The 21,420-nt window shown below is 50.7% G+C and overlaps 1 protein-coding gene across 1 annotated transcript; it reads right to left on the bottom strand.

The window, feature by feature from the left end:
* Nucleotides 1–249: 249 nt before the first annotated feature.
* On the bottom strand, nucleotides 250–20,925 carry SLC25A20 (solute carrier family 25 member 20). Its single transcript, XM_044281101.1, has 9 exons — nucleotides 20,717–20,925; nucleotides 15,796–15,888; nucleotides 12,563–12,690; nucleotides 10,767–10,857; nucleotides 10,019–10,136; nucleotides 8,430–8,502; nucleotides 5,208–5,317; nucleotides 2,825–2,949; nucleotides 250–1,041 (listed from the first exon to the last, which is right to left on the bottom strand). Exons 1-9 carry the CDS (start codon nucleotides 20,822–20,824, stop codon nucleotides 979–981), a joined length of 909 nt encoding a protein of 302 aa, XP_044137036.1. The 5' UTR covers nucleotides 20,825–20,925; the 3' UTR covers nucleotides 250–978.
* Between the last annotated feature and the right edge of the window lie 495 nt (nucleotides 20,926–21,420).

Raw genomic sequence — 21,420 nt, 5'->3', positions numbered from 1 at the left:
GGAAGGGCCATGTTCCAGATTTTAGAATCTGCACATCCGGTCGATGCCCGTGCAGTAAAATTTCTGCAGCACTTTATAGAACGTCATCCGCCTGGCTGCTGCTGTATCGCTCTGTGGATTTTCCAGGCACAAATCTGCAGGTAAGCATTTCTGTAAGGGCTGCCTGCTGGTAACCATACTGTTCCCGCATCAACAATGGTTTTGATAAAAGTCTGAATCACCACTCTGAAAATAACACATTACAAAAGCTGTGATAAGGCAAAGATTTACTGCTGACAGAAATGTCCGTACAATATAAAATCTTTTCCCTTGCCCCCAAATTTCACTGTCAGGATGGGTAAAACAATTCATAGGCGACGAGGGGCCGGGATGATATGTACACGAAGCATTGCGCAATCCTCGGCACCATGTGCCGGACATTTAATACCTGCAGCTGTATACGTTTAGGGGTTGCTCTGCTCAGGTTACCCACAGCATTGATGCAAGGAAAGAATGTGCCCACATATGGGGAGGGGAGCAGCGCTGGGCACTGGGTGCTGTGAGGTAGTGCCAGGACAGGTACCAGTCTTCTCATCTATGGCTTATGGTTTGACAGCTGCAGATCGTTGCTATACAATCTGCTACATGGGAAGAGATATATTGTTTCCCGGGTCCTGCGGCGCCAACACCAGAGGAGATTAAGACAGAGGTCAGCGCCGGTCATTGCCTTATTGATCTACCAGATAAAAATAAATTGCCTGTAAATTAATATCTAATTCATCGCAGTCCGTAAAAACACGAGCAGCTTCTTACATTCGAAATGTTTGGGTTTCAAGTTTTTTCCACTTCGGTACCCGGCCGGCACCGGTCATGGAGAAGCCCCGCTGATCACGGGGGAGGGGGAGGTCTAAGGCAAGTTGTTAGTTCGAGAACAGTTCATTTCTACCCGAAGGAAGGTATCATGAAGTCAGCCGGTTTTCTATGACGAGGTGGGTATTCTCACAAGTTTGGCGCCAGCCAGTTTAGGCACTTCATGGCAACTTCGAATCCCAGGAAACAGGCCTGTGGATAGTGAGAGATGAGATTCATTAGTCGTGTAGTCGTTAGGTGGACCTGTTATAAAGGTGGGTTCCGCTGCTTCCTGGTTATATCTGCCATTGGGCTTCAGAACGATAGACATGCATGACTATGGACTGTAGAATTAGTACTCTAGCAATCTGCAGGCTGTCACCCAGCTTTCCAAGAAACGGATTAACAGATTTGATTACTGAGTTTACTTTCCTAAATATCATGATTGGTTGGGGTCTGCCGCTGCAACCACTGATCACAAGAATAGGGGTCACATGTGCCCCAGTGACAGGTCGGGGTTGCACGCTGCCGCTCCATTCATTCTCTATGGGGCTTCCACAGGACAGGCACTTAGCACTCTCCGACAGTCCCATAGAGAATGAATGGGGCGGCAGCACACACTATCGACCTGCTGCTACGTATAAGGGATAAGTTGATATCATGGTACATCCCCTTTAAGGTGATTTTGCAGGGGGAGGTGGGGGGTGCACATTAAATTCTAATTATTTACAGTCCATAGGATTTAAAGATTATTTCCAATTTGGTCAATCCGGGATTATGGATGGTCTTTTGGGATTGGCCTGGAAATCCTAATGATTTTCAAACTCTATCAATTATATTAATGGTGGAGGAGCGCGGAGACACCACACATTCAGCTCCAGGTAACTAAACCTCAAGTCGGCCGCCTGTATGAAGCTTATTACAGCAGCGGCTGACGCCAGTCACACGTGTCTACGTAGCATCTCAGCCCTGGAGAGATGTGACATGAGGCAGTGATCACCGGGGCTTTCTGGACTTTGTCAATTATCCCATTGAATAACATTACATTCAGGCTCCGCCCATCGTGAAACTGGCTGATAACTGGGAGCAATAGTTCCCAGAAGCCCTTGATGTGCTATTATGTCAGGATGCAGGGATAACATGACAGTTAAGTTCTGCCCATCATGAAATGGCTGATAGTAGGGAGTAGTGTTGAACAAAGCGAGCTTCGGATGCTTCGTTTTGTTCAAAACTTCAGAATAATAATGTACATGACACTGGCTGACCTGTCGCATGTGCGCTTGGCAGCAGAAGGCATCTGTGTTGGTCCCATGTTTATATGTGCCCGCATTGCTGAGAAAAATGATGTTTTTATTATATGCAAATGAGCCTCTAGGAGCAACGGGGGCGTTGCCATTACACCTAGAGGCTCTGCTCTCTCAGCAACTGCCACGCCCTCGGCACTCTGATTGCCAGGGCCAGGCATTGAAAACGTCAACACGCCTGGCTCTATCAAAGTGCAGAGAGCCCGGAAGTTGCAGAGAGAGCAGAGCCTCTAGGTGTAATGGCAACGCCCCTGTTGCACATATAAAAACATCATTTTTCTCAGCAATGCGGGCACATAGGAACATGGGACCAACACAGATGCCTTCAGCTGCCAAGCGCACATGTAACAGATCAGCCAGTGTCATAGGTACAAATCTGCTGACAGATGCCCTTTAATATTAATATATTTTACGCCCATAAAACCCGTAAAAGACGGCAATGTCACACTGCTAATATCGCAGCCAACGATAATGAATGTCGTCACACTGAAATCCAGAGGGTTAGTATTTTGGGCATCTGTTGTGTTGCAGTAACCTGCAGCTCGCAACCTAATCCCATTCACGATAATGAGTTGCGATTTAGCAGCGGGACACTGCAATCAATGTTCGCGCGGCCCTGGCCCGGACAGCAATGGAAATGGTTAGATCAGACTGTAGGTTGAGTGCCCCTTTAAAGGCAAGCTGCCACTTACAGCATTGGCTGGGAAGGCCCGAAGCATGACGGCTGTGAAGCCTTTATACAGCGATCCGATTCCTTCCTCGCGGATTAATTCACGCAAGACGTCCCGGAATCCATTGGGATATTTTCCAGCAGGCGCTGAGGGGGAGATGGAGAAATAGATTAGATTATAGACATTTATAGTCACTTCAGGGGCAGACTTTACCACCACACAGACTAAGCAAATGCTCTGGGCCCCAGAGATCAAAGGGCCCCCTGCTGGCTACATGAAGTTGCATAGCTGCCAACTGTCCCGAATTTGCAGGGACTGTCAGTGATATTTAGAGACAGTCGTGGCAAATTCGGGTTATCCCGAGTTGAAAATGGTCGGAGCTAGTGATAACCCTGCCCATAAGTAGGTGTTACCAGACAGAGTTGGGGCGTTCCCAGGCGGATGCCCCGATTTTACCAATGTTGGCAAGTATAAAATTGGCTGGAAAAAAAATAAAATATATGACTAAAAAAGGTGGACATAATGCCTTGCAGGTGCTTGAGCTTCACAGGGGCTAGATGTAGAGCAGGGATGCTCAACCTGCGGCCCTCCAGCTGTTGTAAAACTACAACTCCCACTATGCCCTGCTGTAGGCTGTCCGGGAATGCTGGGAGTTGTAGTTTTGCAACAGCTAGAGGGCTGCAGGTTGAGCATGCCTGCTGTAGAGGAAGGGTCTAAGTGCCCAGGCTGCATTGCTAAGCCAAGAATTTGACAACAGGGCGGAGCTTAGCTGTGCCATGGGGGCCCCCCAGACATACCAAATCCACTCTCACCACTAATAGGTTATAGGATTTTCAACCTGCTTTTATGCCCCCCCCCCCCCCCAACATTATTTGTCCCCAACATTCCCATCTTAACTTCACACAAAATCCATGCAGAGAAACAGAAAGGGCACAGATTTACCATACTGTCCCCTGTTACCCATGGCAACCAACCACAACACTGCTTTCATTCTTCAAGAGCATAATTTAAAATGAAATCTGCGCTGCGATTGGTTGATATGGTCAACCTAAAGAGCCTCAATGCTAGGCAGGCTTCATCTGCCCTAGTTAGGCCTCGCAGAGGAACAGGCCTTGCTGCCCATAGCAACCAACCGGAACGAAGCTTACAGAGAAACTGGGCACATGAAAGCCGCGCTCTGGCGGGTTGCTATGGGCGACAAGGCCAGATATTCTGACAGACAGATTTGATAATTGGGGCCCATTGGCTGAGATTAATCAATAGTTTAGGGGGGGGGGGGGTGCACGACTGACAAATTGGGCTATATTCAGTAATATATGTCGCCATAAAAAAAAATTGGCAGATACTTTGAAATCTATTCTAAAAATACCCATTACATTTTGCACACTCCATGTACTTATTGTTGTGGCACAATTTTTTTTCATGAAATCCCCCCAGCTAGGCCTCATTGATCAAAGACAAAGCTTTCTTGTTGCCCAGAGCAACACGTTAACCCCCTCAGCTTCCATTTCTTAAACAGGATCGGTCACCTCTCTGGACTTAAATACTTGTATTCCCCAATTCTGAAGCAACTATTCTTAGATTTCGTCATTGTGCCATTCCTCAGTTATTCCTTCTGGAAATATATAAACAGACGGCGCAGCTTGAGCAGTTTATAGCGGACCGGTCATCTGTCCTGACACATCTATTTTAGTAAATACCTTGAAACTGCAATGCTAGGGCACTGTTCTTCAAATTTTGCTTAGCTGCTCCTTTGTTATTCCTCCTGGAAATGTTGGACGATACCATTTTGCTCCTTGTCAATAGGATGGGTCCCTACACACTCGTACTGTCTGTAAAGATTGTCAGAATGTGTAGAGTCACCCTCCTATTGATAAGTGAAATAGCAAAACCCAGTTATCAATTTATACACACATTTCAGGGAAGAATAACAGAGGAAGGACAAAGCAAAATTCGACGAATGGCACCCCAGCAATTTCAAGGTACTTACTAAGGAGAGACATGTAAACCGATCAAGCTGTGCCGTGACCGGTTGCTATGGGCAACAACCCATCTACATGGTGCATCTAAAGGATAAAGAGTTTGCAAAGCTGGAAGTTGTAGTATGACAAGCCTTGGGTTGGGCACCGCTGATCTTTGGCCTGTGCTGCTTATCTCCATATTCTGCTGCTCTGCATGTTAATCTGGAATCATTTCATTATTTTGCACGCAGCTCAGCTCTACTACATCCTCCCAGTTATCGGCACGCAGCCCCGCAGAGTGCAATTCAATTCACAAGAGGCTCGGAAATTGTAAGCACTTGAAGAGGTGGAAAAAGAAGGAGGAAAGAAGAATACGACGGGGATTTAATGAAATACAAGTCCCCCATTAACACTCCTAGCCGCACAGCCAGCCGATCACCCACCTGTCTGGAAACGAGATTTTAGCACGTCTGGGGGAATTGCGACAGCCCAGTTAAAGATTCCAGCCATACCACCGGCGAAAAGAATTCGAGGAACACTCAGCTCACTGACACTGTTGGGGGGGAGGAAAATAAATAAATAAAAAATTAACTTATAGCATGACTACGGCTGTGCGCCTGTAATATCGCAGCTGAGCCCTAATACACCTCACAGCTGAGGAGCCGTTACAGTTGTATCTAAATGCAGCAGCACATATCTGTCCCTGTAGGTTTGTTACAATGTATCAGTAAAACATACCAGTGTACACAGAAATAACCTTAAGGGTTACATTCACACCACGGATTTTGAAAATCCGTCTCCAAAACTTAGATCAGAATTTCTGCCGATATTGAAGCTTTTTGTTTTGGACGTGCTTTTTTGGGGGTGTATACTTTATTTTATAACTGCATTTTTTGCTTGCGTTTTTCAATGCGCATCTGCACAAAAAAAAAACCAAAAAAAAAAAAACACACGGATTCCGCTCCAAGATAGGACATGATTCTTCCCCCCTCCCCCCCCCCCCCCAAAAAAAATAATAAATAATCATGAATGACAAACTGCTTGGAGTTGTCTTTTGGCTCAGATTCCAAAGCAGAAAATGCACCAAAATCTGCCAAAAGAAAACTTAGTGTGAACGGCCCATATGGCCCGCTTAAAGGGCACCTGTTACATGTGCACTTGGCAGCTGACGGCATCTGTGTTGGTCCCATGTTCATATGTGGCCGCAATTGCTGAGAAAAATATTTTAATATATGCCAATGAGCTGCTAGGAGCAACAGGGGAGAAGCAGTTACACCTAGAGGCTCTGCTCTCTCTGCAGTGCCTTCTGCACTTTGATTGACAGGGCCAGGCAGTGTAAACATTATCACGCCTGGCCCTGTCAAAGTGCAGAGGGCGAAGCTGTTGCAGAGAGAGCAGAGCCTCTAGGTGTAATGGCAGCGCCCCTGTTGCTCCTAGAGGCTCATTTGCATATATTAAAACCACATTTCTCCCAGCAATGCGGCCACATAAACATGGGACCAACACAGATGCCTTCAGCTGCCAAGTGCACATGTAACAGGTCAGCCAGTGTCATAGGTGCAAAACTGCTGACAGATGCCCTTTAAAGGAGATTTCCCCAAACAACACTTATTACATATCCACAACGTCTGAATGATGGGCACCCAACTGACTGCAAGCCCGTATGTCTACATCATCTACCTCCGTCAGTCCCATGGAGTTTGAATGGAGTGGCAGCGGCCATGTGTGATCGCAGCTCCATTTAAACAGAGAACATAGGAAACCTATTCCTCTTAGATAGGCGGCAAGTGTAGTTCATGGAAAAAAAAAAAACTTTAAGTTGTGCCCCTCTATACACAGCTGCGATGTAGTTGGTGACCATGAATGAGTGGGGCCCACACCACTAAAATGAGGCAGGAACTTCCACATAACTGCCCCCATCCATCCGGGCCTGCTGGGGGAAAAAAACCCTTAGGGTTTCCATTCATTTCCACGGTGGTCACAGCATGTGTGTATGGCCTCCCCTTACGGCTCCAGCTATGTGCGACCTTAACGAGAACCTCTGCTGATGTAGCTGCTCTTTTTGCAAACTCTTCTAGTTGCTCAGTGGGTCGAGAATGAAGCGGGCGAGGGGGCGTCGCGTGCATGGGCATACAATCGAAATAATCCCTGCGGAGCAGTAAGAGCAGCCGCACAGCTTGCTCGGTTACTGAACAGATTTACAGTCACATTCTCTCGACCCTTTGTGGTATGGATACAAGAATAGTCTACCTAACTACACACACATCTCTACTGCCATATGTTCTTCAGGTGGATAAGAGATGTAGCAGAGCTGTATTGGTTGTCTGTGCATTATGAGATCATTTAACACAGTAGCGTTACTTTCTATGTAAAACCCCACAGAACAAAGGGATATAATAGTAACACTCTGGGCTCTGCTGCATCTATTTTTATATTCTGGGTCTTATATTTTCACCCCCCCCCCCCCCCCATTTACTCCATAAATCATAAAGGAGGTTCTGTACTGTGGTTTGAGTGCAATAACGTGATGATTACAGGGCTTTACTTTATTTACACCAATTATATCTGTGCACACAACAAACCGAGGACAGGAGCCCGCCCCACGTACCCGCCAGACCGGATATTCTGGCTCAGATCGACCGTTCACAGGGGTAACAAATAAACTCCTTAAATTGTATTTCAGAAACAATAAACCATTTTGCCGCAAGCAATGTCCCAGAGGCGGGGAACGAGGACAAGCGACTGGCAGGAATTGGTGGGGGTCCCAGCAGTTAAAGGGTTTTCTGGGATGGTATATCCTTAGGATAGGCCGTTGGTATCAGAACGGTAGGGGTTCCAGTTCAAGGCACCAATACAGATCAGCTGACTGGTGGCAGGAGAGCGCTGCGGCCTCTTCACCGTTTACTAGGAGCAGCACCTGGTACCATTCAAGTGAGGCTGCAATACCAGACACAGCCACTACACAATGTACGGCGCTGGTGCTGTGCCTAGTAAACTTTGAAGTGGCTGCAGGGCTCACCTGACGTTCAGACCTCCACCGACCTGAAACTGAACATAGATCATTAATATTAAAGGAGTTTTTCGTGAGTTAAATATTTATGACCTATCCTCAGGAGAGGTCATCAAATTCTGATCGGCAGGGGTCCAACGCTAAGCACCCCCGTCGATCAGCGGTTTGAAGAGGCTGCGGCGATTACTGTGGTCTCTTCACAGCTCACCAAGCACAGCGCCATACATTGTATAGTGGCTGTGCTTGGTATTGCAGCTCAGCCTCATTCCCTTGAATGGGACTGTGCCTAGCCATGTGCCTGAAAGAGATGATGTCACTGGCCTGCAGCAATCACTGTAAAGTTTTTTTCTCTGTCAATAGATACAAACCGCGTATGACCACGCTCACGAGCCCTTCACACAGACAATAGTGGTCTCCTGTACAAACGGCAGATTACTACACCCTCTTGATATCTCCTAAGTGATGTCATGGTATAGACTCAGTGATGTCACTAGTCCTGGCCAGTCGTCCTAGGGCGCTCTCTATCCACCCCCTGTCACCACCATTACTGACAATCACTATATGGCACCCATGTCATCTTTTTATAAAGTCCAGTGACCTGTCTATCATCCTGTCGAGAGTCCACTGAGCAGAGCTGACCCTCCCCGCAGATTACCTGTGGCCCTCCGGTGTGAGGACGTTCTTCAGCCATTCGTAGGTCATAAAGTACATCCCACTGGCGGGAACATCTACAAGACAAAGACAGAGTTCACACGCTACACTGGTTCCCAGTGACAACCTCCAGTAACGAGGCAACAGATAATTAGTAAGGTATCTTCTGCTTACATTTTAAGACGTTTTCTCCCATGGGGTTGTCACCCAGCTTTCCTACGGCCCAATAAGTCAAACCCGCCTAGTTGTGCACTGATACAAGTGAATGCACCGCTGACAACCTACGCACATTTGCCCTACAGGGGTGTGGGAAAGCCTGGTGACCACCACTAACATCTGTAGCAGATTTCACACAGCTTTCCTAGACACAGATGGAGGTATTCCCATCTAGGATATGCCATCACTTTCCCATAGGTCAGACCCCCAATGATCATGAAGTGATGGCCCATCGTAGTAATAGGACATCACATTTTTAAAGGGTGTCTGAGCAGATTTGTACCTATGACACTGGCTGACCTGTTACATGTGCACTTGGCAGCTGAAGACATCCGTGTTGGTTCCATGTTCATATGTGCTCGCATTTAATATATGAAAATGAGCCTCTAGGAGCAACGGGGGCGTTGCCATTACACCTAGAGGCTCTGCTCTCTCTGCAACTGCCTCACCGTCTCCACTTTGATTGACAGGGCCAGGTGTGATGATGTTTTCCCTGCCAGGTCTGGCAAAGTGGAGACGGCGCCGCAGTTAACGAAAGAGAGCAGAGCCTCTAGGTGTAATGGTAACGCCCCCGTTGCTCCTAGACGCTCATTTGCATATAATAAAACATCATTTTTCTCAGCAGTGCGGCCACATATGAACATGGGACCAACACAGATGCCTTCAGCTGCCAAGTGCACATGTAACAGGTCAGCCGGTGTCATAGGGACAAAATCTGCTGACAGATGCCCTTTAATATCCCTTAAAAAATCCTATCCTGGGAATGAAGCGACTGCAGCGCCTTATTGGCATTGACTTCCATCACTGAATATGTTACAGACTCTTTAGCAGTAAAGTCAATGAGGCATGAGGTACATTGCACCTCCAGCCTCAGTGAAGTCACCGGTTCTAAGCGTCTGTATTGCTCTGGACATACAGTACGGCGCCCTCACTTATACCTATCCGTTAAAGAGGACCGTTATACCATCTTTGATCATCTGTAATCTCCCGGGATCTGGGTGCTGGTTCGGGCTTGCGTGATGTATACAATTAGCTGACCTTCGTTTACGCCTCCAATGTCGGGTTTACAGAATTGTGCGGCTGTGCCTCCGATTAGGATGTGAAATTTAATCAACGGAAGGCTGACACGCCGCTCCTGAATTTAATCATCTGCAGAAGGGGCCGGCGAGTGTAATCATCCGAATACCATCACGTGCCAAGTACCCCGGAACTGGCTCAAGTAGGAGAGAATAAACGGAGAGTTCCCTATCAAACCTTCACCTCCGCCGTCTGACCTGTATAGCTGACATCTCCTGCTCTGTAATGTCTCCCCCTAGTGTTATTTGCTGAAACCTGCAGTGTGAAATTCCCCATGTGCCTCCCATCCGTCCTTCATACCTCTCATGAGCGTCAGCACCGTTCCCTTGTATATTCCCCTAATTCCAGCTTCTCTGTAGATTTGCTTGGCGCAGTCCATGGGGCCGTTATATTTCACCCCTCCGGTGGCGGCCTGAATCTGGAAGACGAAATTATAGGCTGTATGAACCGCAAAGGAGAATTACAATTTACTGTATTCCGTCAGCATGGGCCCCACCTTCGTAACAGTCCAAGGGGTAAGGACTAATACTCCGAGAAGTCTGGTTGGTACGGGGACAATGGCCATTTTAAAGGGATTGTCTCCTCTGGACATTTATGGCATATCGACAAACCCTTTAACTGAAAACCCGCCTGAGCCAAAAGTCAAGCTATAGGGATTGTACAGGATTTTAATAAAATTGCTGCTTTCTTCCAAAAACAGTGCCGCAACTGTCCACAGGTTGTGTGTGGTATTGCAACTCGACTCCATGGAGCTCAGCTGCAGTACCAGGCAGAGCCCACGGAGAGATGTGGTGCTGTTTTTGGAAGCAGCCATGTTTTTTTAATCCTGGACGACCTACAGGGAGGCGATATATGCCCACAACTTTATGCTGTAGTGCTGTCTCATCATTGCCAGCAACAGCACCACCTGCTGGCCACGGGAAGGAATGACACACATAAAAAGCACAACTATCCAGTTCCAAATGCTACATCTTCGGCAATGCACTAGAGCCGTGACACAGGTCTACAGCGTGGCTAATTCACTTTTATTCTCCTGTGGGCAGCATACCTGTAAGAGGCACTTGATTCTTTCACCAGGTGCCATGATCGCCGTCGTGAAGACCCCGGATAACATACCAGCTGCAAACAGCTGGGGATACCTTTAAGCAACAAAAAAATTAATAATAATAATAATAATAATAATAATAATAATAATAATAAAATAATAATAATAATAATAATAATAATAATATATAGACATGCATATAATAGTAAAAACGGTCATTGCGATGTGCCTAATCTGCAGAAGACTGGAGTGGAGGTGGAATGGAGGGTACAAATACAACCAAAGACCAAACATGTACACCGACGGCAAGGCACACGTACCTTACACAGGCCGGGCGGGGGGACGGATGGCAGGATCATGCCCCTCCAGTATCCAAGGCCTGCAAAAGCAGCAATTAAGACGGGGGGGGCAACCGGAAGATCACGGCATTAAGGTCACGCATAGTATTCAAGGGACACAAAATCTTAAAAGGGTCACTAACTTTTCAAAAAAACTTATACATGTGTCATAGAGACATATGAAAAGTTTAGATCGGTGGTGGACTGAGTGGCGAGGCGACCACCACCAGTCTCTAGAACGAGGAGAGAGAAGCGAGAACAAATTGGAACGTCTATGGAGCCAGTCTCACACAGCGAGGAGAGAGACCGTGATATGTGAGCACTTCTCTCCCCTCGTTCTAGAGATCAGTGGTGGTCTCAGCGCTCTACACTTTCAGTATGTCTCTATGACATATCAAAAGTTTTTCGTTTGTTTTTCTTCTTCAAAGTTAGTGACACTTTAAAGGGGTCAAAATCGCAAGGCTCTGTCCGATAGGTGCAGGTCTCACCTCTGGGACCTGCATCTATATCTGAAACAGAGCCTACAAAGCGAGAGTGGACCATTTACGTGGGACTGCCGAAAATAGCAGAGTGCTGGCTCGTCTACTTCCGTCAGTCCCACAGTAGTAAATGGAGCGGTAGCTGCGCTTGCGCGCCGCTCTTACCATTCATTTCTACTGAGACTTCCGAAAATGGCCAAGCGCTGGCTCGTCTAATTCCGTCAGTCCCATAGTGGAGCAGTAGCTGCGCATGCACAATGCTCTTACCATTCATTTCTATGGGACTTGCGAAAATGGCCAAGCGCGCCGCTCGTCTATTTTCAGAAATTAATGGAGGGCGGTCGCGAAGGCACAGTCCATTCTCCCTCACTTTGTGGGTTCCGTTTACAGATCGGTACAGGTCCCAGAAGTGGGACCCGCACCTATCAGACGTTAGGGGCATATCCATGCAATACGCCCTCAATGTATGAGATGGGCCGACCCAGAGGGAGAGGCAGACTGTAGCAGTCTTCAGTGACATAACAAGGCCAATGACCACTGCCTATGTGCATCTCCTTAGGTTCTGCTGATCTTCACCCATTGCCCAGGCTCAATAACTGCTTGCTGTCAGGGAATGGGAACATTCCCGTTTACATCTGTTCGTAGATCTAATACTTCTCACAGCGGAGGATTTGCTACAGGGAAGAGCACTATAAACAATGGCGCTATGATACCAGTTATGCAGACAGGCCCTCTGGATAGATCTATATACACACACTGCACAGGTGCTGCCAGGAAGAACAACCCCCAGCATCCGCCACACAAGGCCGCTTTGGCTGCAGGGACTAAAGTTTAATTAGCAGCAATTAATTTATGAAGTGAAAGTTGCTATTTAACGAGAACTCGCATGCTCGGGGGAGAAATCGCTTTATTATCCGAAGAAATTATTAACAGACGGCTACTCCCCCCTCCCCCCCAAGACTCGGAGGAGTCCGTGTCTTACGTGAGAACTTCTTCCGGATGTTTCTGCTGGAGTTTCTTCCCAAGACCAAAACCGAAAAAGCAAACGGCAAACATTGGGGTAACGCCGATGATGGGGGCCGCCATCCCCCTGTAGAGACCTTTGATGCCCTGCGGCAAAGAAAACAAAAGAACTGTTACTTCCCTGGATTTCGGCTATCTCGAGGCCAGTGTACAGGAATCATAGATATGGCCTTGGAGAGAAGTGGCTGTCAGCCCGTTTCCACCGCTTATCGCCACTGCTGTGAGAATGGTAAGCTGCATGTACAAGCCAATGAGATGCAAAAGCTGGGTGACAATCATTATAGATACTTTGCAGTCAGCCGTCTCATTAAAGGGCATCTGTCAGCAGTTTTGTACCTATGAAACTGGCTGACCTGTTACATGTGCATTTGGCAGCTGAAGGCATCTGTGTTGGTCCCATGTTTATGTGCCCGCATTACTGAGAAAAAGGATGTTTAAATATATGCAAATGATCCCCTAGGAGCAACAGGGGGCGTTACAAAACTGCTGACAGATGCCCTTTAAGGTTTGTCACATATCTTTCCCTATGCAAGCGGTACCTGCAGCCATACTGTATGCCATGCCTACTCTCCCACCTTTACCAGTAGGAAACGCAAGGCTCCCTGTGATACCTACTTCAGGATCTGTCACACAGCTTTCCCCAGTCAGGACACTAGGAAAGTTAGGTGACAACCATGGAGGAAGCAGTACCAGACTATGCAGGTGACAGGTGGACATGAGAAGAATGCAGCCCCGCGCCGCCTCAACACCAGAAATTCAAGAAAGACAGGGTCGTAAGACTAGACATATCTACAACCAATCTGCTGTGTGTGAATTGACCCTTAGGCCGCTTTCAGACGAGCGAGTGTCATGATGCAGACTCGCCGCGCAGCTCCCGTCCTGACCTCCTAGCACTGACGGGGTTGCATAGCATTATATTGATTTATGATGCTATGTAACCCTTAGGCCTCTTTCACACGGGCGTCATGTTTTTTGCCCAGATAAGATGCGGGTGCGTTGCGGGAAAATACGCGATTTTTCTGCGCAAGTGCAAAACATTGTAATGCGTTTTGCACGCGGGTGAGAAAAATCGGCATGTTTGGTACCCAAACCCGAACTTCTGTAGATTGTATTATTTTCCCTTATAACATGGTTATAAGGAAAAATAATAGCATTCTGAATACAGATAGCATAGTACAATAGGGCTGGAGGGGTTAAAAAAAAATAAAAAAAATAATTTAACTCACCTTAGAGCTCTTTCACACCTGCGTTCTTTTCTTCCGGCATAGAGTTCTAGAGTTCCGTCGTCGGGGCTCTATGCCGGAAGAATCCTGATCAGTTTTATCCTAATGCATTCTGAATGGAGAGAAATCCGTTCAGGATGCATCAGGACGTCTTCAGTTCCGGACCGGAACGTTTTTTGGCCGGAGAAAATACTGCAGCATGCTGCGCTTTTTGCTCCGGCCAAAAATCCTGAACACTTGCCGCAAGGCCGGATCCGGAATTAATGCCCATTGAAAGGCATTAATCCGGATCCGGCCTTAAGCTAAACGTCGTTTCGGCGCATTACCGGATCCGACGTTTAGCTTTTTCTGAATAGTGTCTTGGCAGCCATGGTAAAGTGTAGTGGGGAGCGGGGGGAGCAGTATACTTACCGTCCATGCGGCTCCCGGGGCGCTTCAGAGTGACGTCAGGGCGCACCACGCGCATGGATGATGTGATCGCATGGCACGTCATCCATGCGCATGGGGCGCTCTGACGGAATTCTGGAGCGCCCCGGGAGCCGCACGGAATGTAAGTATACCGCTCCCCACTACTACTATGGCAACCAGGACTTTAATAGCGTCCTGGATGCCATAGTAACACTGAACGCATTTTGAAGAAGGATCAGTCTTCAAATGCTTTCAGTTCACTTGCGTTTTTCCGGATCCGGCGTCTAATTCCGGCAAATGGAGTACACGCCGGATCCGGACAACTCAAGTGTGAAAGAGCCCTTAATCCACTTGATCGCGCAGCCTGCATCTCTTCTGTCTTCTTTGCTGTGCACAGGAATAGGACCTTTGATGACATCACTGTGCTCATCACATGGTCCAATCACATGGTTCATCACCATGGTGAGGGACCATGTGATGTTGACGTCACCACAGGTCCTTAGCCGGCAACTCAACATTACAGAAGACAGAGATCCGCAACTACGCGATCAAGTGGACTCGGTGAGTTAATTTTCTTTTATTTTTAACCCCTCCATCACCATTTTACTTTGCATTCTGTATTCAGAATGCTATTATTCTCCCTTATAACCATGATATAAGGGAAAATAATACAGATCGGGTCCCCAGCCTGATCGTCACCTAGCAACCATGCGTGAAAATCGCACCGCATCCGCACTTGCTTGCGATTTTCACACGGCCCCATTCACTTCTATGGGGTCTGCATTGCGTGAAAAACGCAGAATATAGAGCATGCTGCGATTTTCACGCAACGCACAAGTGATGCGTGAAAATCACAGCTCATGTGCACAGCCCCATAGAAATGAATGGGTCGGTATTCAGTGCGGGTGCAATGCGTTTAACTCTCACATCGCATCCGCGCAGAATACTCGCCCGTGTGAAAGGGGCCTTAGAGGGTCTGGAATGTATTGGATAACACTGACATAGCATCATAAATCAGTATAATGCTATGCAACCCAGTCAGTGCTGGGAGGTCAGGACGGGTGCTGCGCTGCGATTTCGCCCTATTCTCCTATACATACAGCATGCTCTGCTCAGCATAGGTAGTGAATGGGAGAAAGCTGCTGTCAGATGCCTCTGACAGGGATTTTTTCAAAAGGATTGGGCAGCTGAAGTCCAACATGCCCGATCCTTATCTTCCCTGACAACAGATGTCAGGGAAGAGGCAGGAGGACGCCAAACACATTAGATGATCGGCAGAAGTAGCTAAAAATCGGTGGGTTCGACCGATACACATCTAACGTGCATGGCCAGTTGGAGTCACTGAGGGGCGGGTACAGGGGGCAACCGCAGTGCTATATGGGATATATGTTACCATGGCATGGGGCACCTGTTCCTGGTATGGATAAAGTTTGGGAGATCTAAATCTGTTTGTCCTTTTCACATCATAGAAGTTGTCCGTCATTTGGGTCTGGGCCCCTAACCTTACCCTTGCTGGGGACCAAAGCCCGCCCTGGCACCAATAAAATCTAGATGTTAATACCTCATTTACAAGAGTCTTCCTAAAACAGTCAAAGGTTCCCGAATACAAGGGGAGCTGCCCGGGGCCCGGCTTCGGCTGTGTTTGAATCCGAACCTACAAGATAAATATAGAAAAAATTAAAAAATAAAAATAAATAAAATATTTCCAGGAGGAAATCACCAGTGACCAGCAACACCACAAAACACAGTTTTGGGTTTCAGAACGTTACTTCTAGTTATGTGTCTCTGCGAAAGCTGGGTGCCAACCTAAGTGCTTTCCCACAATCCGAAATTACATATGGATAGATTTGTCACCCAGCTTTCCCAGTAACAGATACAGCCACATTTTTAATTTGACTGAAGAGGATGACAGCAAGCAGAGATCTTGAAAGAGACGAGAAATGAAAACAAGTAGCTACGTTTTATTTTCCATGATTGTAACAATGTGACAGTGTCTGAGAACCTTTACCACTGTAACCTTTCACCTACTATGCTGTGTGAACACGAGCGCCCCCTGCAGGTCACTGAGGAGTCACCTTTATGTAAGTTCCCTCAAGGCCATGGTGCAGGTGACTGTCAGCTTTTCAGTGCACCGTCACCTCCAGGATCCTAAACTGCTGCTCTCACCCTTCATTCAGTACTTTTATTTAAAGACTCAAAGACTAAAATTCCTGAGGAGCTCCCTACAATGACTGCCCGCCCGAGCCTTCTGCAAGTGACTCTGCAAAGACTTTACCCAACTGCCTGCTGCAGCACCCCACACCCACTGAACAGCATCAACTGCCGCAAAGCAGAGCAACGCCACCTACTGCACTGCACCCCACTGAACGGCGCCACCGACTGCACAGCACCCCACTGAACGGCGCCACCTACTGCACAGCACCCCACTGAGCGGCGCCACCTACAGCACAGCACTGAGCGGCGCCACCTACTACACTGCACCCCACTGAGCGGCGCCACCTACTACACTGCTCCCCACTGAGCGGCGCCACCTACTACACTGCTCCCCACTGAGCGGCGCCACCTACTACACTGCACCCCACTGAGCGGCGCCACCTACTACACTGCACCCCACTGAGCGGCGCCACCTACTACACTGCTCCCCACTGAGCGGCGCCACCTACTACACTGCACCCCACTGAGCGGCGCCACCTACTACACTGCACCCCACTGAGCGGCGCCACCTACTACAATGCACCCCACTGAGCAGCGCCACCTACTACACTGCACCCCACTGAGCGGCGCCACCTACTACACTGCACCCCACTGAGCGGCGCCACCTACTACACTGCTCCCCACTGAGCGGCGCCACCTACTACACTGCACCCCACTGAGCGGCGCCACCTACTACACTGCACCCCACTGAGCGGCGCCACCTACTGCACTGCACCCCAGTGAACCGCGCCACCTACTGCACTGCACCCCACTGAACGGCGCCGCCTGCTACACTGCACCCCACTGACCGGCGCCGCCTGCTACACTGCACCCCACTGACCGGCGCCGCCTGCTACACTGCACCCCACTGACCGGCGCCGCCTGCTACACTGCACCCCACTGACCGGCGCCGCCTGCTACACTGCACCCTACTGAGCGGCGTCGCCTGCTACACTGCACCCCACTGAGCGGCGTCGCCTGCTACACTGCACCCCACTGAGCGGCGCCACCTACTACACTGCACCCCACTGAGCGGCGCCACCTACTGCACTGCACCCCAGTGAACCGCGCCACCTACTGCACTGCACCCCACTGAACGGCGCCGCCTGCTACACTGCACCCCACTGAACGGCGCCGCCTGCTACACTGCACCCCACTGAACGGCGCCGCCTGCTACACTGCACCCCACTGACCGGCGCCGCCTGCTACACTGCACCCCACTGACCGGCGCCGCCTGCTACACTGCACCCCACTGAGCGGCGTCGCCTGCTACACTGCACCCCACTGAGCGGCGTCGCCTGCTACACTGCACCCCACTGAGCGGCGTCGCCTGCTACACTGCACCCCACTGAGCGGCGTCACCTACTACACTGCACCCCACTGAGCGGCGTCACCTACTACACTGCACCCCACTGAGCGGCGTCACCTACTACACTGCACCCCACTGAGCGGCGTCACCTACTACACTGCACCCCACTGAGCGGCGTCACCTACTACACTGCACCCCACTGAGCGGCGTCACCTACTACACTGCACCCCACTGAGCGGCGTCACCTACTACACTGCACCCCACTGAGCGGCGTCACCTACTACACTGCACCCCACTGAACAGCATCAACTGCCAAAGAGTATCTCACAGAACAGGGGCACCAACTACAGAGAACCCCACTGAACGGCGCCACCTGCTACACTGCACCCCACTGAACGGCGCCACCTGCTACACTGCACCCCACTGAACGGCGCCACCTGCTACACTGCACCCCACTGAACGGCGCCACCTGCTACACTGCACCCCACTGAACGGCGCCACCTGCTACACAGCACCCCACTGAACGGCACCACCTGCTACACAGCACCCCACTGAACGGCATCACCTGCTACACAGCACCCCACTGAACGGCACCACCTGCTACACTGCACCCCACTGAACGGCACCACCTGCTACACTGCACCCCACTGAACGGCACCACCTGCTACACTGCACCCCACTGAACGGCGCAACCTGCTACACTGCACCCCACTGACCGGCGCCGCCTGCTACACTGCACCCCACTGACCGGCGCCACCTGCTACACTGCACCCCACTGACCGGCGCCGCCTGCTACACTGCACCCCACTGACCGGCGCCGCCTGCTACACAGCACCCCAATGAACGGCACCACCTGCTACACAGCACCCCAATGAACGGCGCCACCTGCTGCACTGCACCCCAATGAACGGCGCCACCTGCTGCACTGCACCCCAATGAACGGCGCCACCTGCTGCACTGCACCCCAATGAACGGCGCCACCTGCTGCACTGCACCCCAATGAACGGCGCCGCCTGCTGCACTGCACCCCACTGAGCGGCGTCGCCTGCTACACTGCACCCCACTGAGCGGCGTCGCCTACTACACTGCACCCCACTGAGCGGCGTCACCTACTACACTGCACCCCACTGAGCGGCGTCACCTACTACACTGCACCCCACTGAGCGGCGTCACCTACTACACTGCACCCCACTGAGCGGCGTCACCTACTACACTGCACCCCACTGAGCGGCGTCACCTACTACACTGCACCCCACTGAGCGGCGTCACCTACTACACTGCACCCCACTGAGCGGCGTCACCTACTACACTGCACCCCACTGAGCGGCGTCACCTACTACACTGCACCCCACTGAGCGGCGTCACCTACTACACTGCACCCCACTGAGCGGCGTCACCTACTACACTGCACCCCACTGAGCGGCGTCACCTACTACACTGCACCCCACTGAGCGGCGTCACCTACTACACTGCACCCCACTGAGCGGCGTCACCTACTACACTGCACCCCACTGAGCGGCGTCACCTACTACACTGCACCCCACTGAGCGGCGTCACCTACTACACTGCACCCCACTGAGCGGCGTCACCTACTACACTGCACCCCACTGAACAGCATCAACTGCCAAAGAGTATCTCACAGAACAGGGGCACCAACTACAGAGAACCCCACTGAACGGCGCCACCTGCTACACTGCACCCCACTGAACGGCGCCACCTGCTACACTGCACCCCACTGAACGGCGCCACCTGCTACACTGCACCCCACTGAACGGCACCACCTGCTACACTGCACCCCACCACCTGCTACACTGCACCCCACTGAACGGCACCACCTGCTACACAGCACCCCACTGAACGGCACCACCTGCTACACAGCACCCCACTGAACGGCACCACCTGCTACACAGCACCCCACTGAACGGCACCACCTGCTACACTGCACCCCACTGAACGGCACCACCTGCTACACTGCACCCCACTGAACGGCACCACCTGCTACACTGCACCCCACTGACCGGCGCCGCCTGCTACACTGCACCCCACTGAACGGCGCCACCTGCTACACTGCACCCCACTGAACGGCACCACCTGCTACACAGCACCCCAATGAACGGCACCACCTGCTGCACTGCACCCCAATGAACGGCGCCACCTGCTGCACTGCACCCCAATGAACGGCGCCACCTGCTGCACTGCACCCCAATGAACGGCGCCACCTGCTGCACTGCACCCCACTGAACGGCGCCACCTGCTACACTGCACCCCACTGAACGGCACCACCTGCTACACTGCACCCCACTGAACGGCACCACCTGCTACACAGCACCCCAATGAACGGCACCACCTGCTACACTGCACCCCAATGAACGGCGACACCTGCTGCACTGCACCCCAATGAACGGCGCCACCTGCTGCACTGCACCCCAATGAACGGCGCCACCTGCTGCACTGCACCCCACTGAACGGCACCACCTGCTACACTGCACCCCACTGAACGGCACCACCTGCTACACTGCACCCCACTGAACGGCGCCGCCTGCTACACTGCACCCCACTGAACGGCGCCACCTGCTACACTGCACCCCACTGAACGGCACCACCTGCTACACAGCACCCCAATGAACGGCACCACCTGCTACACTGCACCCCAATGAACGGCGACACCTGCTGCACTGCACCCCAATGAACGGCGCCACCTGCTGCACTGCACCCCAATGAACGGCGCCACCTGCTGCACTGCACCCCACTTTCAGAATTGCACCCCACTAGTTTAGGCAGTGCACCCTAAGCCCACTGCCCTCACCCACCATCTCTGCCAGACATCCCATTCTGTGCCCCCCCCCCCCACCTCCTGACAACTTTCCACCATTCACACCCAGACACTCTTACTAAGTTGTCATTCTATTGCTTATCAATAAAGAGCCGCAGAATGAAGGACGGGTCTCCCGGGGTCACCGCCGGTCCCCGAAGCTCGCACCTTTATGGTGTCCAGAGGATGTCCAACAAACACCAGGCACACTCCCCCGAAGCCCCCGGCGAAGAAGTTCTTCACGGGGCTGATCACTTGCTGCTTCTTCTCGGACATGGTGACTGCAGTGTAGCCCCCGGACTCCGCACCGTGACCGCCGCCTCCCGCACTCAGGACAAGGTTTACAGCCGCGACCTTCGCCCTACTTTGCCATACAGATAAACTGACCAATCACAGCGTTCACTGCTGCCTACTTGCAGCCAATAGACTACTTCAATCTCAACAACTTCCGCCCTCACGTGCTGACTGACAGTCCTCTTCACCAATGATCGAGCTCATTTTCCATATTGCCCCGCCTTTACCGGATTTCTGCTGGCGACGTCCGTCCAAACTGGATGATTGACAGACATATACACCTATCAGTGAGCTGATTATTTATAATTCCCGCCTCCTTAAAGGAAGCTTACCCCTGATAAGTCTGTCTGGTCACTAGAGGTAAAACAGCATTCCAGTTCTCGCTAAGGCGGTGTAACGTTACATTACCCTACTTCATGAGATTTCCCTACCTCCATAGCTGAGCATTTCATGTGGAGGCATATGTGCCACGCCATCTTTGAAATGGGCAATCTGGGCACTGCTGTATTTTACCATTTATTTCTCATATACAAAAATGACTACAGTTATAGAAAAGCCATTTTCAAATATCTTAGAGA

This window comes from Bufo gargarizans, chromosome 2, assembly GCF_014858855.1.
Source record: "Bufo gargarizans isolate SCDJY-AF-19 chromosome 2, ASM1485885v1, whole genome shotgun sequence".
Taxonomy (NCBI): Eukaryota; Metazoa; Chordata; class Amphibia; order Anura; family Bufonidae; genus Bufo; species Bufo gargarizans.
This window is presented reverse-complemented; position numbering and strand designations above follow the sequence as displayed.